Consider the following 19697-nt stretch of genomic DNA (forward strand, 5'->3'; position numbering starts at 1 on the left):
AAGCTTATTTCTTTGTCTAAAAGCTCTGATTTTTCAGCGTGCACCACATGGACGTCGAAGCAGTTCATCACTGTTGCCATGAAAGTTCAAAGCCATTTATCTTCAATAAGGTTACTTGATGCAATTTCTAACAGCAAGAACCACTCAGTCCTGGGGCTTCCTACAAGATTAAGTGATGTATTCAGATAGGCAATGTGTCAGGAGGATTTTCGGTACCTGGAAGATACAAAGCTCATTCTAGTCAAAGGACAGCAGGCTCTGCAATTGGTGTTTCCCATTTACCTCCCACTAAGGTTTATTAGGCTCTTTTTTTGGAGCCTGATGTCCCTTTGTGAAAGTACTGCGAGAACAGCCATCTTTGCAATGAATGTTGCATCGTCTTTCCTCATCTTTCTCTTGAAAATTATCACTGCCTGCTAATCCTTCACATGCATGTTCTGGAGGGGCAGAGCCCAAAGGGGGATAAAAAAGCTATGCTTTAGTCCATTGCCTTTGTGGAGAAAAAAAGAATGAGTGATCATAGTCCAAACTCAGGGTAGGAGGTGTAGGTTTAATTTGATGTTTTGCCAAAGATTTTTTGGATGGTTTTCAGCAAATACTTTACTACCTTGGTGGGAGCTATGCAGGTGAAAGACAACAAAACTGTTGGATGATGGGGCTTGGAGGAACCCCTAGCAGCTGCAGGTAGCTAGGTACCCACCAAAACCAGAGGAGCTGTGGGGCAGGATTGGGGCTGGGTGTCTGCACTCACTATGCAGCATCAGGGCCATCCACACACAGACCCACAGTGCCAAGGGCTGATCCTCTCATCTGCACAGCTGCCAAGACAAGGGTCCCAACAGATGAGAGACCCTTTCGCTGGGTGGAAGGTCCTGATGTGAAGAGACACATCTCTGCACAGAGTCTCAGCTCCCCACTGGTTTGCTACTCTCGGGAGGTCTGATCATTTTGCTGAAGCCCCCGCTGTGACCTCACTCTGAGTAGTTTCTGTTGAGTAGTGTTTCTGTCTGGAGGTTGAGCTCTGCCCTCAGTTGTACGTGTATGCCTCCGGAGTCTGCAGGCACTGCCCTGTGCTACCCTGCTGTGAAACCCCCTCGTTTTCTGCAAGGTCATCTCTGCAGAAGATGAATCATATTTTTTGTGTGAATAGTTCTGGTGAAGATACATGTGGTAATCTTTGTTTTCCACCCTTCACTCAGTGTGAGCACGCAGAGTTAATTGGATTTTTAAAAAAAAGAGGATTAAAATCTTATGCTTGTGTCTGAACAGTTCGGAAGTTGCAGCTCCTCCATGTGAGGTGTTTCTGATCCATTTGGAGCAGATGTACATCTCTGAGTCTGTTCTTACAGACTCTTCTCTGACCAAAGTGTTTTTCAGGTGTGTTATGGGCTAGAAAAGCAGATGAATCACCTATATTACAGTACTGTCAATCGTGTTTCATTCCTCTGATGCCCAAAAGAGAGAGTCGTGCAGCAGTATCCGGCAATTTATTGTAAACCATTCATTTTGTTATAACCCCTTCATTGTCCAGAATTTACCACCTCTTGTTTCTTCAGTAGTTTACTGGCCTGTATTCATAAAGGATGGTATGAAACGGAGGATGTGGTATCAGAGTCCAGTGGGAAGAGGACTACAGCCCTACTTCTGTGCAAGCCCTCCAGCTGGCACTGGCACAGCAAGATCCTTTGTCATCTTCAAGATGATGAGACTTGGGATGCTTCAGCTGATTTATAAGGAGTCAGGGATATGAGATGTGAGCTTAATTCATAATGGGATTGAGCTGAAAACACTAATGCTGTTTTACTGCAGATCTGACATTAACATTCACACTGTGTCTGATGGATAGTGCAGAAGAACAAAAGTAGGTTTTCTAGTGGGTCTGGTAGCAATCCATTTGGCTCACCCTGATGAAATTATTGTTGCAATTTACTAATCTAGGCACAAGAAAATCCAGCCATGAACACAGATATGTAAAAACTCTAAAAAGAAGAAAAAAAACACCACTTTGTCTATGTAAAAAAAAATAAAAAAATAAAGAGGGAACACTGCTCTCAGGTAGGAAAACAGAATTTTGCAACACCTGCAGAGCAATTCTGCAACACCTGCAGAGCAATTCCACAAGACCTCATTTTCTCCTGCACCAAATGAAGGGTACTTCCTTACTTCAAAGAGATGTGAGACTGTATTCTTCATGTTTTTGAAGGAATTTAGAGTGACTGGGTATAATACATTATAAAGATGCAAAGTATTAGAGTATGGAATGAATTCTAGAAGTGCCAATTTCAGCCCAAATTTGGGAAGCCAAGTTACAGCTGCCTTTCAACCATGAGTAGAGAGCTGTAAAAAGTGTTCTATTATGGGCACTGAAAGAGTGAATGTAAGCTGAATTTCATTGTTGATCCTACTTGCCATCATTTTAGGATTTATATCCCACCATGCAGAATATTTGCTTCACCTTTGCTTTATGGCAGTGAAGGGTTGCTCATAGGCTTTGAATTATGACAGATTTAGAATGTCTTCCATGCTAGAAAGTCCTTAAATACACCCACAAACATTTGAGTTTTATGTTGAGATGCTTATGAAGGCTGGATTTAGGCACCCATGTCTCCTTTCTCCCCAAAATGTGTTCTCCTTTTCTGTATTTGCTGGGAGTCTTGCTGGGCAGATTTTCATCAGTACTCCAACGTACCTGGATTTCTGAAATCCCTGCCAGAGCTGGGACTTTGCAGCTGTGGAGACAGCCGAGCAAGGAGGTTACTTGCTTGGCTGCAAAGAACAGCAAGAACAATTTAAGCAACAGCACCCAAGAGGCAAAAGCAGGAGGAGGCAAGAAGCGCCACAGGCTCTGTAAGCCGAAGGGTGAAACCCAGGTTGTGAGCTTGAGAATCGGCTGAGAAGGATGGCCACCAGATGAGGGGGAGGACTGGGAAGGAAATGGAAAGGTTGAACTGTTGGTGTGGTCATGAGAAAGCTCTGGGAGAAGGACATGTGGGATGTGAGGAAGTCCATGTCAGGGAGGTCATGTTTCCACTGTGCCTCCTGCCCCATCAAAACCAGAAAACCAGGATGCTGGCAAGGGGTGGACATGCCCGTCCCAGAGAACAGTTGCTGTCACACTCATCCTGCCAGAAACGCACTGGTCCTTTGGCAAGGGGCATGCCCAAAAATACCAACAGCACATTCTTCATTTCAGTAGATACTTTAAGAGCAAAAGGTGCCAACTAGCAAGAAGTAAATAGTCTGGAACGAGTGAATACCCAAGGAATATCCCTCTTCCTAGAACTGGTTGTGATCAGGCAACAAAAGCAGCATTATGTTAGGTCTCTACTACAGTGTACAAAGAGCTCAGGAAGTTTAAGCTAGAGGAACTGTTTTTATTGGGGTTTTATTGCTTTTGCTTTGTTTTAATTCAGCAGCAGAATATTTGCTGGAGGAGCCAGAGAAGACAGTTTCAGTCCACAAAAACATCAATGATTTATTTATTGCTATCATTTAGGGAAAGGGCAGCAGTTACTTGTTCTGAATATTTAACACAGCAGGGAAAAAGCAAGCCACTCTGAAGCCTGCATGTTCCAGTGAAGCACTGCAAACCGGCATGCCCCCCAGGTCCCCCAAACTCAGAGGTGGGAGAGCTGTGAAGGTATGCCCCAGCACACTCTTATAGGGACTGAGACTTCTTCAGACCTCAGCTATGTGGTCATGAACAGCCTGTTGAAGAGACCCTAGCTGCTCTCTGAGCAGTGACCTGTTATGAAAGCCCAGGTAAGGAGGCGAGGTGCACCTGCAACTCAGAAAACATCACCTTCATAGCATTCATCTCAGGAAAATTGCAATTCTTTTTACTTCACCATCATTTGTAATAATTCCCAGGAGAGCAGCAGATGGGAGAGATTAGCATCAGTGTTTTTGCCTACCCAAAGCTAGCTACAGAGAGGTGCCATTTGAAACATTGAAGGACTGTTCTTAGCTCGCTTCCCCCCTGCCTTAGTTTTCCAAGGGACTCAAGCAATGAGCCTCAGTCTCTTTAGCTACTTAGTGACCCAGCCCACCAGATGTTTCTCAAAAAAGCATTCAGGAACAGCCAGGCCACAGCTACACATGGGCAGAAGAGAAAACAGGAAAAGACAATTTCCCATGCTTCTTGTGTGTCACACTCACTGTTGAGCCCCCTCTTTCAACATGTCACCTACTGTGGTGGGTTTTCACTGCTTTTGTTGGCTCTGGAGGAAACGTACCTGACTGCAGATGGGACTGAGTGTCAGGAGATGGCCAGCACCTGCCTCTGACTCTCCCCAAGGAGCCATCCAAGGGAGAAGCTCTTCGAGAAGCCAATGACTTCTTGTGACCATCGCCATCTGTGAAACACCCTCATCAGAAGAAAGGGACCATCACCGCCCCCAAGTGTATGGAAGAAAAGAAATTAAGGTTATTTTTAAAGGAGGGCATTTCAAATCTCATAGCCAATTTTCAAGCAGATATTCTGGCTGCATTGTTTTAAATCAATATTTAGCAGCACACACTGTGGGTCTAAGGGGCACAGAACTCAATAGCAAGATCAGTACACAACTTAAGACTGTCCTGATATTTTATTTTCTGAGAATCTCTTTTTGAATGCTTAAGGAAATAGCAGCTAAAAAGGTGAATGCCCCGATGGCTGGCTATGGTTATACCCAACCTGGAGCCAGAGCATCTAGGAAGCCTCTTGCTGCCCATCATGATACAAGAGTGAGATTTAACCATGCTCACAGTGACCACCCACTAGCTGTCATACCCGATTTAATGCAGGATGAGGCTTCCCAGGCCCCAGCTCAGGGAGATGGTGACTTTTTCTTCTGAAGCTTTCACTGTCTGGGTGGTGAAGGTTGCTTCCTCAGAAGCTGAAGAGAGGTCTGAAACTGCAAGCTCCCCAGGGCTTGGTTGTGACCACAGTGTAAGAGTTAAACCACCATTCCTAGTATAGAAACCAGATGCTTTTGTCCCTTAGTGGAATACTTTACCTTTTACCAGGCACAGGGGTGTCCTTAGCACCAGGCAATTAGGCAGACAATGAAGGAAACATATTTGCATAGCATGATCAGACCAAAGGTTTCTATGAGTCACCCTGGGTGCAATTTCCAGGAGAAAGTGTTGTTTCCAGTGTTGCTGGAGGGCGACAATAAATTGATTAGCCTCTTTAAAATTTCTCATAAAATTGTATTAACAAAACGGTAAATACATTACACAGAGACTGTAACCACAGGATGTTTACATAATGCCAACTGTGGACGAGTACTAAATGCCATAAAAGACCTGAGACCCCCCCAAAAAAGTCCGCAAGTTCTGGCTCTCACAAGGCAGCTAGAGCACCATTGTTCCTTGTTCTCTTCCTCTCCCCCCTCACATTTCAACTTCAGCATTGTGAACTTTGCTGGTGGTTATTGCAATTCCTATTGCTAGGCTTCCATTGTCAGAAAAGAGCTGAGCCAGGGAAGTGTTCAGCACAAGGCAATCCCCATCCGAAATGACAGAGTCAACACACTCCAGTACCGACCTGGGGGTCGCCTCCCACTTAAGGCGCCTCTGGTTCCTGTTGAGCTCAAGCCGGTAGGTGAAGTTGTCGGCTTGGGTCGGCGTGCCAATCAGCATCATCGTAGCGAAGAACTGGGGGTGGCCTTCATACTTCTCCTGCTTCCTGAGGACCAGCAAAAACTGATGGCCGAGGCAAGAGTGCATGATGATCCAGTCTGTGGGTGCAGGCAGGTGCATGTCCGTGGCCAGGAAGACAATCTCTGCCCCTTGAAGGATGTTGATGTGGTGGGTCTGCCTCAGGTGGGACACCACCACCTCCAGGTGCCCTTCCCATGGGCAGGAGAAGAGCGGGCACGTGCAGGGGACCAGCTGGGGGTCATGCACTGCTTCGTGGTGATGGCAGGGAGAAAGGACGCCTTGCTCCGCAGATGTCTGCGCAGCTGCACAGCGGGTCGGTGCATACTACAAGAAGAGAGAAATTACACATGACAAAGGTGGACCAGGAACCGGTGCAGATACGCAAGGTTCAGACCCCACAGACACCAGCCACCTAATACTCCACCTAAAACAGCACTGGTGAGAACACAAGGAACTCAGCACTGCTGAAATCCGGCTGAGATCAGGGGCAATCCAGGCCTGGATCTTCACAGCAAAAGAAGCTGACCGTTGCCTTGTTCTCCAGGAGAAGAGAGAAACCATTTGAGCCATGACAAGTCACTTCAACTGAAAGTGATGTATGTGTTTAAAGAGCAATTTCATTAGTTTGGGGGGAAAAATCAGATTAAAAAGTAAAAAAAGCCCAACAAATCAAGGACAGCATGGGGCATTTTATATAGTTAAGGCTCTTGCAGCTCAGAACAAGGAAATGAAATATGTATGGCTTTATTATTCTTTAATGAAACACACTGGCAAATACAGGCGTTTCTCCAGAAACAATATGTTTATAACACCCATAATTTGTGAAATAAAAGTCAGTTTTTATTGTATATGATGCCTTCATTTTTTTTTTTGTCCATGTATTTGTGCTCAATTGATGCGCTTACCTCCACAAATCTTCAATAGCTCTCAAAGGTGAATGGATGGCAAATTAATGGCATTTTTATACTTAAATAAATTTGTATTAAGCTAGGGCAGCTAGCTGAAAAGGCAGCAGCTTTTGCAGAATAATTCTGCTTGAGGACTAGGAAGCAAACCGCTCTGCCTCTGTCAGGCGGATGCTGTTGAAGAGAAGTAAGTAAGTTATTCAACCAAAAGTGTTTCCACATGTAATGCTATTCAGGAAGAGTAATGGCTCTCCACAATAACTCTGTGCATAGGTAAACCCTAAGGCACAGGCATGTTGGTCGTGATTCATCCTACCCAATTTTAAGCATTTACTTCAGCCACCTAAGACGGAAACCTGGTTACTTTGGACTGCCTCTGCAGTCAATAAAGGGAGGCAGCCCTTCCCAGTGTCGGATTCAGATCTTAGCTGGAGTAATTCACCTCCTAAAGGTGGCACCAGCTGCTGCCCGAGTGATTAAAGTTGAGATCCAGTCTGTCTAGCCGTACCTACATTTTAGATGCTTAAACGTAGGAGGACATTGTCTCCCTCTGAACTCTTTTGGAGATGCTTATAAGGAGTATGAGAATTAAGAGTACATATATATATACATGTACATTTTGTTTTAACATATGTTTTAGGAAGATTCATGTAATTCCCCAGATACTGCCCCACGTCTGCTCATTCTAACATATGTACCCAAAATTACAGGAACAACAGTACAGTTCTAACATCTAACAGTTGTTCTCCTCCATGCCACATCCAAGTCACCACAGATTTGGGCTTTATTCAGCTGTTTTTGAGCAGAGATTTGTTTTAACCAGGGGCAAGCATAATCCCCTATAATAGGTGCCAGATATGTTGCAAATGATGCATTGTCTCATCTCTTTATGGATACTGGGATGCCTTTCATTACAGCCCTGATGTGAGAGTAAGTGTTCTTACTGCAAGCAGTTTTTCTCACCTGAACTTGCATTTTAGCTTTCCAGGATGCCTTGGAGGGCAACCTCTTGGGTCAGCCGTCCCAACTCTCAGATGAGCAGGCTTCCTTGCCAACCAGGATGACAAAGTCCTGGATCCCAATTCTTATTTTGTCAGTAGCTGCCAAGGGACGTGATGGGCAGAACAGGGCTGTGATTGCTGCTTCTGTGAAATTCATGGATCTTCCCAAGGCTCTGGATGGCAATGTGAGCTGTTTCTTCTTCCTCTGACATTTGGTATGAAGAATAATTGACTATTTAAGCCCTATTATTGAACCTTGCAGCTTTTTCTTTAGAGAATTTTTACTTTGATAGTACTGTTCTACTTTACCCTTCCTCATATTTTATTTGTTTTGCTGTATAAAATTCCAGAATATAAACTTTCCAAGGAGATAATGAATTGAGGACAGATAAATGACCATCATTGTCTGGGAAATAAAACAGGTCATTATAAACTAATTGAGGTTTGTGGCTTTAGCTGCCTGATTATCGCGGTGGGATTTCTGGTTCACACTTAATTCTACATCAATTTTTGCATTCCATTAGTATGAAAGTTATAGTTAATTTAAACTCTTTTTGGTGAAGGAGGCTATTGCAATGGCAGATCGTAAAAGCCTTTTAAAAAATCCCTGAAATGCTAATTGCCTCATAAAATGAATTCTAATCTTCCAATCTAATACAGTGGGTGTGAGCAATTACTTTTTCTCACCAAACTGTTAATGCAACATTAGTGATTATACTAATTAAAACTAATGAACTCATACTCACATGCTGATAAACCTCTCAACCACTCGACAAGTACCAGCCTTCTATCAGTTTTATTTAACTTCTCTTTAAGACTATGAATCTTAAATTAACCTCTTGAATAACATTCAAAATTAAGTTTTGAAATGCGAAGCTTTATAGACTGTGTATAATTCCTCTCCAAAGATTGCCAGAGTCAGAGAAACCATTTCCACTGACTATGTAATTGAATTTAGAAATGCATTCTCCTAATTTGATAAGCATGGAGAGCAACGGTAGCTCATCCATCTAAACTGTATCCAAGGTAAGAAAATACAAGTATCTCCAAAAATCACTTTATGATAAGCACATTTCTATGGCTCAGGAACTGGAAAAATAAATTACGATGAGAAATTTCTTCAATGTATTTTTCTTTTTCCTTCATTTGTGATTTTTTTTTGTGCACGTGCAAATAATTGAGAATTCTCTTTCACATCTCACATTTTTGAAACTTTTCCATGAATCATTTAAGCAAAGGATTTTTGGTCTGACTTTGTTCAGTCCAGGTTTATTGAAAATTCTGGAAATCCAGCACAAACCACATGATTTATTTTTATTCTCTGACTAGGTGAGAATCATCTTCAAAATCTGGTTTCTGAATTATTCAACATTCCTATTTCTAAATTCTAGATCTTGAAATATTCTGAAAGAAATGTTTGCAAATTCCCTGTCTCTGTGAAAAAAGTCTCACAGAAAACGATTATTTTACTTTTACTTTTGAGGTATGAGTGTAACTATTGGGTGCCTGTGCCCTGCTGGTCTTTCATACGGCTGTGAATCGAACCTCTAAAATTGAAATGCAAAAAAAATTCAAGCATTTAAATGCTTGAATAAATATTTATGAACGTTTTTTCCATATTTAATCTGCTCCAGTGTTTACTTTCCATCATTTATTGCCCTATTAACTAATAAAATCAGGTTTATTATATTGTTGCGTCAGTCCAGTATTACTCTCAATTATCATTTAGCATGTTGGCCAATTTCAGTCAATTTTAACTGTGTGATAGAAGCCTTAAAGACTTTAATTTTCAACTGTTTTTGTGAGAGAGGCAGCAGGGTAGAGAAGTATGACCCTTTCATGTCTCCAGGGAGGAACAGCTTGCCACGTGGGCATTATTACGTTGTTGTATATGAGAATCTAAACAAAGCAGTTTGATCCCAAATATATTATAGACACCAGAGAACCCACATGAGACAGTGTCTTTAGGAACAGAAGAAAAGGCTTCAACCAGAGTGCTCCTCATTAGACAGGAGGTAATCCCATCATGAGACACCAAACCACAGAAACCAGGCTCTGACCCTCATAGAAAAATTTATTTTTAGTGATGCGGCTTATTACAGTGTAATTCTCTTTAAGAACAATTCATTTGGCAAAGAGAAATTTATAAACACATGGTATTTTTCTTACAAAAAAAAAAAAAAAGGTTATATTTGGACCTGGGACACAGGGCTTCTGGGTCCTGCCCCAGCCTTTTTACAGACTTTCTGCTAAAAATGCAACAAACCGCTCTAGGTGTGACTTATCTGTTCTAACTTTGATGTCTGAGGTGTAGGTGGCAAACTCTGAAGAACATCAGCTCCTTTTACAGCCCATGCAGACCCCACAGTGCAATTCACTTCATCCTAAGACTTCATCCTAAGAGATGCCAAAGGAACATCCCCCTTGACACCATGCACTACATGTAGTCAGAAACATCCTTGGGGCAGACCCGCAGAAGTTTTACTGGTTTCTAGACAAGGAGCAGAAGGGCTGCTGGTTTTACTGGTTTCAGACAGGAGGGAGTTGTACCACCATGGGCGGCTTCTGCCGTACTGGAGGCAACGCAGTCCATGGAGAGAGAAATGGATGCCTGCTCACACGAGGGTGTAAATCCATGACTCCCTACCACCATTATGCCTCCAGTCACCAGTGACTTGATAGAAAATCCAGGGGAAGGTAGAATCCAAGAGGTAGAGAACTCCAAGATCTCCAAGAGGTAGAGAAGACACAAACATATCTCTGAGTCTGCAGTTGCAAAGCTGAGGCACCCACCCAGGAGAGAGGGCTTTGGTATTGCTCCTCATGCTCTGGAGGAACTTTTGTATTTTAAATAGCAAAGGCTTTAGGTCAGCTATGGTAAAAATAATGGAAACAGAGGCAGCAACCCACACTGCACCCCTGCTGGCTGAGCTCCCGGCCCTGGGGAGTGCAGGCACCAGCTACACCGCGATCCCTCAAGCCCTGCTTCTCTGCTACACGTTGGCACAGCTTCAAACAGGAGAGTAAAGGTGGCTGCTGCCCTGAGCAGAAAATGCCTTGCAATTAAAGTCCTGACTTGCAAATGGTGAATTTGCTCAACACAAGCCCCTCAGGGTGAGGAAGGTTTGAAACCTGTCCTCCCACTTCATGGGAGGCGACCCAGACCCTGAGGATCTAGAGTAAAAGGAGGGTGAGTGGCAATGCCACATAGTAGAAGAACAAACGCTGCTCATTTCTTCAGAGTGAAGGTTAAATGCTGCCTTTCTGCACTTTCCAGTGTTCCCCAGTGTTATGCTGGGAGCCTAGATGCCTCATTCATATTTTTACTTACAGTAATGCACATAATGCACTCACATCTGCTCCTTCCATGGATCCAAACTCTTTCCTCCTCAGCCACAACTTTCTTGGCTGGATTACGGGAGACTTGGTAGGACCCATGCAAGTTCACAGCAGCTGTGACCTTCGTTGGGAGCCAGGGGTTGAGAGGGGCTGTGCTCACACCCCCTGTTACTCATCCACCACCTGTGCTAACGCTGCCTCCCACTGTGGCTGACCCCACTCCAAGATCCAGTTTCCTACTGAGTACAACTTTCTAAAACTTCTAAACTCTTTGTCTGGGAAACACCTGATTCAGGCTGACTTTAAAATATATATTAAATTATATATGCACTTATGTAAGCACACATACACTTGTTTATATATAGATTCATAACACTTACAGGTCTGTTTCAAATGTTTCTGAGAATAATGCAGTGGGGAAAAACACATTGTTTTGTCCAGGTTAAACCATTCTGGTACCTTCTTTACTTAAAAAATGATGGGACCTGGGGGGGCAGAAGCCCATGCATTTTGATGATGAGCCTATTTTTTTTGTCCTTGTGAAAATAGTCCCAAATTTGAGACTGCATTTTTTTTGAAAATTGCCTCTGAGAAGAGTTCATTTTGTCATGTATTTTTTCTTCTATGAGACTCATTGCTGTGGCTGTCTCTGTGCATCATAGGCATCTGTCAGCTGATACCTATGATGCTGAGCTGAAGTACACTGACAGTATTATTTCCTAGTTTAGGGTCAAGGAATTTAGAAATGGAGAGATTAAAGATCTAAATGTATTGACCATATTTTGTTGCCCAGCTTATATCACACAGTCCCTGATTTTTCATAGTAGAATTGCCTCCTAGAGCACTTGATATTTCCAAAGTCCAGCCTCAGATGCAGCTACAAGTGATGTAAACTATCCGCAAATGAGGTTTAAGACCTTAGGTTGAGCAACTTGGGAGCAGAGATCAACTGACTAGAAGCCATCCATGAACAGCTTGCTGTAAATGACTTTCCAGTATCACATAAGGCTTTCCAGGCAGAGGCATGACTGAAGTCCAGCTCTCCAGGGCAACATAGTCTTCCTCCCAGCTACAGGACCTCCTTGATAACCTGCCATCACTTATCTCTTCTGTCACCTTACGTGTGACAAGGGATAAGGGATGCAGTCACGCTGTAGGTAGGTGAGCAACCTGGAAACGTGCCACGAGAACTTGGTGGGTTTTTGGCTTTGACCTAAAGATTTCTGTAGGCAAGGAAGGACCCAAGCTTGCAGCTTTGGGATGCTTTGGGTGAGCTCCATGGTGACTTTCAGGGCTTCTGTTAAAGCAAATCGGCATTTTCTTTGCCAGTGAAATGTGCTGTTTATTCAGTTTTCTTACTGACTTCCTCCTCTTCCCTGGCTTCTCAGGGTCTGATTGCTTCTTCTCATCTGTGTGGAAACTGCCTCCAATAATTTTCTAATTCTCAGCTTCTTTCTGCCTCATAAAAGCTTTGCCACCCACTAACATCCACCTCCACATTACTTACACCCACCATGCAGGGACAGATGCTCAAAAGAACTATAAAGGTGACATAAAGAAACTAGTGAGTCTTTTAATCCTGGTCTTCATTTAATTTCTCTTCTGCTATTTTTTAGTATGCTAATGAGATTTTGTAAATCTCTCAGATGAAAGAAAAGAGAAGGAAGGAAAAACTAAAACAAACCCTCAACCTATTTTGTCAAAAGCTGTACTTCCATATCTGAAATTAAGAACTCCAAGCCAGGGCTCATGTTGGGGATTTATTTAAAATTTTAATTACACAAAATCTTATTCATTATAAATGCATCAGTTGAATTTCTTAAGTACTGAATATTAGTTGCAGCTTTGGCAGTGGAAGGATTTGTTTTCCCTACTATCAAATGACAGCTAGAGGACAACTTCAAACTCTTTTTGCTAATCTCACTTTGCCACATAATCAGGCACGACTTGGTGACACGGCGCACGGGATGTGTTAATGGCTGTCCTCGTGCTAATTACACACCTCTGAGTATGCAGAGAAAACGCTGCTTTAGTACATGTGCGCACTGTAGCACCACACTTCTCTGTATCAGAGGACCCTGGATTTTACATGAGGCCACGTATTTTAGAGGTATTTTGGAAAAAAAGAAAATTGTTTTTTGTGGTAGTTATAGATGTAGAAAAATATGTTACAGCATTTTAAATGTATCCCAGATGGAAAGAAAGACATTATTCTCAAATTAAAATCCCTTGCTTGCTTTTCAAAAATCAGAGTTTTCAGCATAAACTGTCATGCAGTCTTGAAGTGCAAGGAAAAAATATCAAGAAACTTGACATTCTTCAATGTATTGAAAACAATGTAATTATAATGAAATATAAACAGGAGCCATACTAAAGTGTTTCAGTCTCTTAGATGCTCTCTGAGAGACACTCAGGCATAGACACTGGCAGGGTGAAGCAAGGTCATGCTCTCCAACTCTCCTCTTTTAAAACCAAGGTTGATGGGACCATTCCCAGCCCAGGTGGGAGGACACTGAAACTTCATGTGTTTCAGGCTGAAGGGAGATGCACCATCTCTCTGACCCTCAGCCAAAGCTGCCCATGGGTCAGGGACGCCCAGACAAATGATCCTGTTTTAGCTGCTGTGTTTGCTGGATCTCACCTGAGATCACTTTCGGTGCTTTCTTTGAGGAATAAAACATGTTGAGTAGACACAAGCAAAACCATGCGCACAGACAATTCCTGTGGAGAATCTGACACAGTTATTTGCTAGCCAAAATAAATCAAAAGCATGGAGATGAAAAGGATGAAATGGATGAAACGGAAGGATCTGGACCTATGGAAGTCTGAGAGGCTGGCAAGTTGATAGACATCACCTGCTCTGGGGTAATTGCCCTGTGCATGCTCCAAGGGCTGAACCAAGGAAGAATCTTAGATTTAAGATCTGTAGCAACAGAAAAAAGGCATCCTGGCTTTGAATAAGCACAGTACGAGACCATGACTTTGGGAACAAATAGGACTAGACATGCTCATAGTGCCCAGACCACCCTTGCTCAGTGCAGGTTTATCCTGCACCCATGCTCACTACCCTCACTCTCTGTTACTTGTGTTTGGGACCCTCTCGACAGAAACAGTGGCTTCCTGGAAATTTTGAAGGGCTTTTAAAATGAAGGGCAACAATAGAAGAAGACAACAAACTGCTCCTGTTCCTCAAGAAAAAGCCCACAATGGTGCTCCTGCCAGTACCGTTTAAGACCTTTGCAGAGGCACCCAAGAGAGGAGCTGAACTGAGGCTATTTTGGTAGAGCAGGAGACAGCATCCCTGCTGTGACTGTGGAGGGAGGGGAGACAGCCTCTGCCTCTGTCATGAAGAGCTTCCCTGGCGTGCAGATGGCTACTGCGGATGAATCCAGATCCTGGATCCTGAGCTACAGCTACCATTAGCAAAGGAGGTGGAAAGGGTGGGCAGCTGCTGGTCAGAAACATGGTCTTCCTCCCCTGCTGGTAGTTTAGAGATAATCTGACCATTTATCTCTCTGATTTGGTTCTGGGAGATCCTGAACTTCCTCCTGGAAGACTGCCCTGCCTCACAGAAGGGCTGGAGCCATTATGGGTTAGGAAGAAGCCAGACTGGAGGGTGGGACGTGCCCTTGGGACCTGATTTGCAACTTGAATTCTCTTCGCTGCATTTTAGGACTGGGCACAATGCAGCGACAACAAACCATAGCACACAGTATTTGATGTTGCATTTCAACTACTGATCACTGGGGCATGCAGACATTTACCCTCTTCTCTTTCAACTAGAAGAAGACTTTATACCTTGTTCTAAGCAAGAGTAATGCCTCTGAACACCATCCCCTTTGGCCACACAGAGACAGTAATGGAAGCCAAGGCACACGCTCTCAGCTCTTGCTCTAGAAGCACAGGGTGTAGCCACTGTTTATCATCCAATCACTCATGAGGCAATGCTGATTGTGGCTCTGGGTGATGTAGTGAATGGCCTGCATATGTAAAAAGAGATAATCCAAAATGTAGAATTATCTGAAGATTCGCTTCATCCTTTACCCACTTTGAATTTTGGGTAAAGCCTATTAAAAAAGTGCAAAACCATTATAGGCTTTAATTAAAAGCACAGTGATAAAGAAGTTCCAAGCTGCATCTGCTCTGTCTGATAGGGGAGGCAGGGTTCACAAGAGCCCTATATCTGACCTGTTGATTTTGTGTTTTACATTCACACTGAAAAATAAATTAATATGGAAGAGAATTAAAAAAACATGAAGAAATCATTACCCACTGTGCTCATAAACTTACCAGTTCAGACTGGCTCTAATAACTCATCATCCAATATTCATTTACAAGTTACTACAGTAACAGCATGTCTCCAACAGGAGCCGATTTGCTGGTGTCATCTGAGACAATTAGACCAAATCTACCCTGAGACAATCAAAATGCTTCCCTTCCATCAGGCAACCTCCAGCTATCATAATTATATGACATTTAAATTCACTAACTGCTCTTTCAGGAACGCACCCCAGGAGCGCCAAAGGACAGCACAAACATTACTGGTCTGCTGGAAGGAGAGAAGAGATGAGGTGGTGATTGTTGAGCAAGCCTGCAGCATCTCTTGATGGAAATGATATCTCCGATCCCATCCACACACACCTCCTGGCCAAGGATTTGCTCTATGGTCTGTGTCACATTGCTCTTGTAACTGTCACAGGGTAACATGCAATTAAGCCTACGCCACACAGGTCACAGTGGAGTTCAGACCCTGGGCTGGGGCCATGTAGGTGGAGCAGGGAGAGAGCACAGGGCATGCAATGCTGCTGACACTGGCTCCCTGTCCTGTCTCATAGGCTGTGCCTGTGCCTGCATCTCTGTAGCAGTCACTGAGCAATGTATGAGCCATAAGACAACTCCCATTTTTACTTAGACCTTTCCCTGAGAGCTGTGTCTGGGGGAATGTAAGAGTGGCTTAAAAATCACACCTGTCTCCCTCCTGCTGAGGCACTGCTGGTACCGGTGAGCGATGAGCATCTCAAACCCATCCACAATGGCCTGGTGTGGCAGAGGTCATGCTCAGTTTTCAGGAGCATTAGGAAGCGAAGAGGGGAAAATAAATTGTGCCGAGCTCAGAGTAACTCTCCTTTCCCCTACATGTCCCTGCCTCTTCTCCACTAGTGACCTAGCCCTGAGCTTTCAGTTTGCCCTTGCTCTGGGTACCTGCAACGTGAGTGTGGCCTTGAATGAAAAAAGTCTCCCTGTTACAAGACATCACAAAAATCATCATTACTCCACTGTCAGCTGAAAGTGTGGCTTGAGTTTGTGCAATTAGTCTTAAGAAAGGGGAAAAAATTCAAAACAGTCCAGAAAACTAAAGTGAAACATTAGCTTTGGGCATCAAAACCAAACTGCAAGTCTGGGGAAATTTTTTTAGTTTGTGTAATGTATGCTCATGCTTCATTGATATATTCTTTGCAGTAAGGAAAGGGACATTTCTGTGGGAACATTTGCCTTGTGTCACAAAAACTTCTTTTAACTTTGTGCAAATCATAGACTGTTCCATCTTCTTCCTCACCCTCAAATTCTCAAAGAATAGTTCTAGAAGTTTTCTTCACATGAGGAGGATGCAGGTGGAAAGAAAGAACAGAAAGGGAGGTTCAGCTTAGCCAGAACAGACAATGTTCCACCTACAGCAAGAAAATTATCTCTATTAATAGACTGAAAGTTTAAAATATTTTTGTTGAAGAAAAAAACCCCCAACAACCTTCTAAGTTAACATTCATTCTTATGGAAAGGTATTGTATTTACAGCCCCCAAGTTTGCCGAGCTCTGCCCGCAGAAGGAGCAGAGCACAGAGAACGAACATGTTCATTTTTTCCCCAGCCTGTCCTGTCAAAATGCCTCAGATCTGAGATAAAATGGTCTCCTCTAGCTAGGAGAGGCCAAGTAAGTCTCCATGCTGCCCCTCCTGCAGCATTGCCCTTTCGGGGAGTGAATCCTCTGGCATCCCCTAGCCTGCCAGCACCTCCACTCTGACCTTGCTGCTACCAGCAAGAGGGATCATAGAATCACAGAATCACAGAATGCTTTGGGTTGGAAGGGACCTTTAAAGGTCATCTAGTTCCAACCACTCTGCCATGGGCAGAAGCATCTGTCACTAGATCAGGTTTCTCAAAGCCCCATCCAACCTGACCGTGAACACTTCCCATGATGGGGCATTCACAACTTCTCTGGGCAACCTGTGCCAGTGTCTCACCACCCTCATCATGAAAAATTTCTTCCATTTTTCCAATCTAAATCTAATTTCTTTCAGTTTAAAACCATTGCCCCTTGTCCTGTCACTACAGGCCCTGGCAAAAAAAATCTCTCTCCATCTTTCTTATCAGCCCCCCTTATATGTTGAAAGGCCACTATAAGGTCTCCCCAGGTCCTTCTCTTCTCCAGGCTGAACAATCCCAACTTTCTCAGCCTTTCTTTTTAGGAGAGGTGCTCCAGCCCTCTGATCATTTTTGTGTCCCTCCTCTAGACTTGCTCCAACAGGTCTGTGTCTGTTTTGTGCTGGGGACTCCAGAGCTGGACGCAGTACTCCAGGTGGGGTCTTACCAGAGTGGAGTAGAGGGGCAGAATCACTTCCCTTGACCTGCTGGCCACGCTTCTTTTGATGCAGTCCAGGATATGGCTGGCTTTCCTGGCTGCAAGTGCATATTGCTGAGTCATATCCGATTTTTTATCCACCAGTACCCCAAAGTCCTTCTCCTCGGGGCTGCTCCTAATCCCTTTGTCCCCCAGTCTGTATTGATACCAGGGGTTGCCCCGGCCGAGGCGCAGGACCTTGCGCGCAACCTTGTTGAACTTCATGAGGTTCATGTTGGCCCTCTCCTCAAGCCTGCCAAGGTCCCTCTGGATATCATCCCTTCCCTCAAGCGAATCAACTGTACTGCTCAGTTTGGTGTCATCCACAAACTTGCTGAGCATGCACTCAATCCCACTGTCTATGTCATTGATGAAGATATTAAATAGTATTAGTCCCAGTATGGACCATGGAGGTAACCCACTCGTTACTGGTTTCCACTTGGATATTGAGCCATTGACTGTAACTCTTTGGACTCTACTATCCAGTCAATTCCTTATCCATCTAACAGTCCATTCACCAAGCCCATCACTCTCCAGTTTAGAGGTAAGAATGTCGTGGGGGACCATATCAAAGGCCGTACAGAAGTCCAGGTACATGACATCCATAGCTCTTCCCTTGTCCTTTGATACAGTCACTCCATTGTAGAAGGCCACTAGATTAGTCCAGCATGATTTGTCCTTGGTGAAGCTATGTTCACTGTCTCTGATCACATCCCTGTCTTCTGTATATTTGAAAGTCTTCCAGGAGGATCTGCTCCATGATCCTACGAGGCATTGAGGTGAGGCTGACTGGTCAGACATCAGCAGAGGATGACAATGATGTTGTTTGTGGGGAAACCATGAACAATCCAGAGGCAAGAGAGCTGTCACCCAGTGGAGCTGTAGTTCCTAGAGTCTAATTATTTTTAAAGTTGGAGAGGCTCTTGCTGGAAATCCATTGGCGTAGGCTGTGCAGCTCTGTCAGCAGCACCACAGGCTCTTTCTATTGGCTCTGATCCCTCTGGCTCTCCATCGTAAAATTTCCTATTTCAGTGCAAGTATAGCATTGGAGAAAGAGGGCAGAAGTGCCACATTTCTTATTCAAAGACATTCTTGCAGTTTAATGTCCTCCTTCACACCCTCACTGGTCTTGTGGGTAGGTTTTATGTTTTAACTTCAGCCAGGTCCTCTCAATGCAGGCAGCTCAATACATTTTCTTAGAAACTTGTCTGTCTGTACAATGCTCCATACCTTGTACATTATAAAACTGAATAATTGTACAACTATTCTGATACACTTACGGTTTCCTCAAAAGAGAGTGGAGTGGATTTTTGTTTTTTTGTATTTTCAGCTTTCTGTAGAGAGCTTTTTATAGAGCTTTCTGTATGACATGTTATTGAACAAGATGACAGGTCACTCATTTCATCACATCAAAGGTGCTTCAGCCTTTCTTTCCAAGGAAAAACCTCTCTCCTTCTTCCCAAAGGGCTGCCAGGGCTGGAGGGAGGAAGCGTGATGGTTCAGGGATAGGACACCAAGGGAAGATCTGCTCCCTGTCTCTCACACTGCAGTGCTGCCTACCTTCTCCCTGGGCCAGGGTACACGCATGCAAGAGAGGGTATGGTTGCACCGCCCAGGGCTGAGGCCACTGAGCTCCCAGCTGCAGTCCCTGCTCCCTGTTGGGGTGTCACCTGGGGTGAAGAGCATAGCTTTGCTGCAAGGAACTGCACGCCCCTGTAATAACCCAAGTCAGTTGGGATGGGCGTTACATCCACTTTTGGTTTTGTATAGGGCTAGGAGAGATCTGGGCAAACCTCTGCGACCAGGCTTAACAAGCAGGAATAGCTGTGTCGTGTTCTGTGCAGCCTGTCAGGCCAAAGGCATGAATCGTGTATAGTTATGGCAAGAGGGACACCCACAATCCCAGGCGGAGCCACTCAAGTGTTTCTGAGACTTCACCAGCAGCTACTTGCTCAGTGAAGGCTGTTAAAGTGCCTTCATGCCCCTCTCAACATAGCTTCCATCTGTCTTTAAAACCCTTCATTTCCCTCCTTTCCACCCTATGAACATGCAGTGATGGCTCGCCCTGCAATTTCCAAATCCACAGCAAGTCCATACTATCTCAGAATAACATCTTTTAGACACTCGGGACTTGCAAAGCCTTCAAGAAGGATAGTGTAACTTAGCAGAAGAAACACCTGTGGCAAACAAC

General features: G+C 44.0%; 1 protein-coding gene across 1 annotated transcript in view; it reads right to left on the reverse strand.

Moving 5' to 3' along the window:
- Window positions 1-5376: 5376 nt before the first annotated feature.
- SIAH3 (siah E3 ubiquitin protein ligase family member 3) overlaps window positions 5377-19697 on the reverse strand; it is a 45875-nt gene continuing 31554 nt past the window's right edge. Inside the window, exon 2 of the mRNA XM_068395595.1 lies at window positions 5377-5970. Coding sequence (XP_068251696.1) covers window positions 5377-5970 — 594 coding nt within the window. The remainder of the gene's footprint in view (window positions 5971-19697) is intronic.

This window comes from Nyctibius grandis, chromosome 2 (genome assembly GCF_013368605.1).
Source record: "Nyctibius grandis isolate bNycGra1 chromosome 2, bNycGra1.pri, whole genome shotgun sequence".
Classification (NCBI taxonomy): Eukaryota; Metazoa; Chordata; class Aves; order Nyctibiiformes; family Nyctibiidae; genus Nyctibius; species Nyctibius grandis.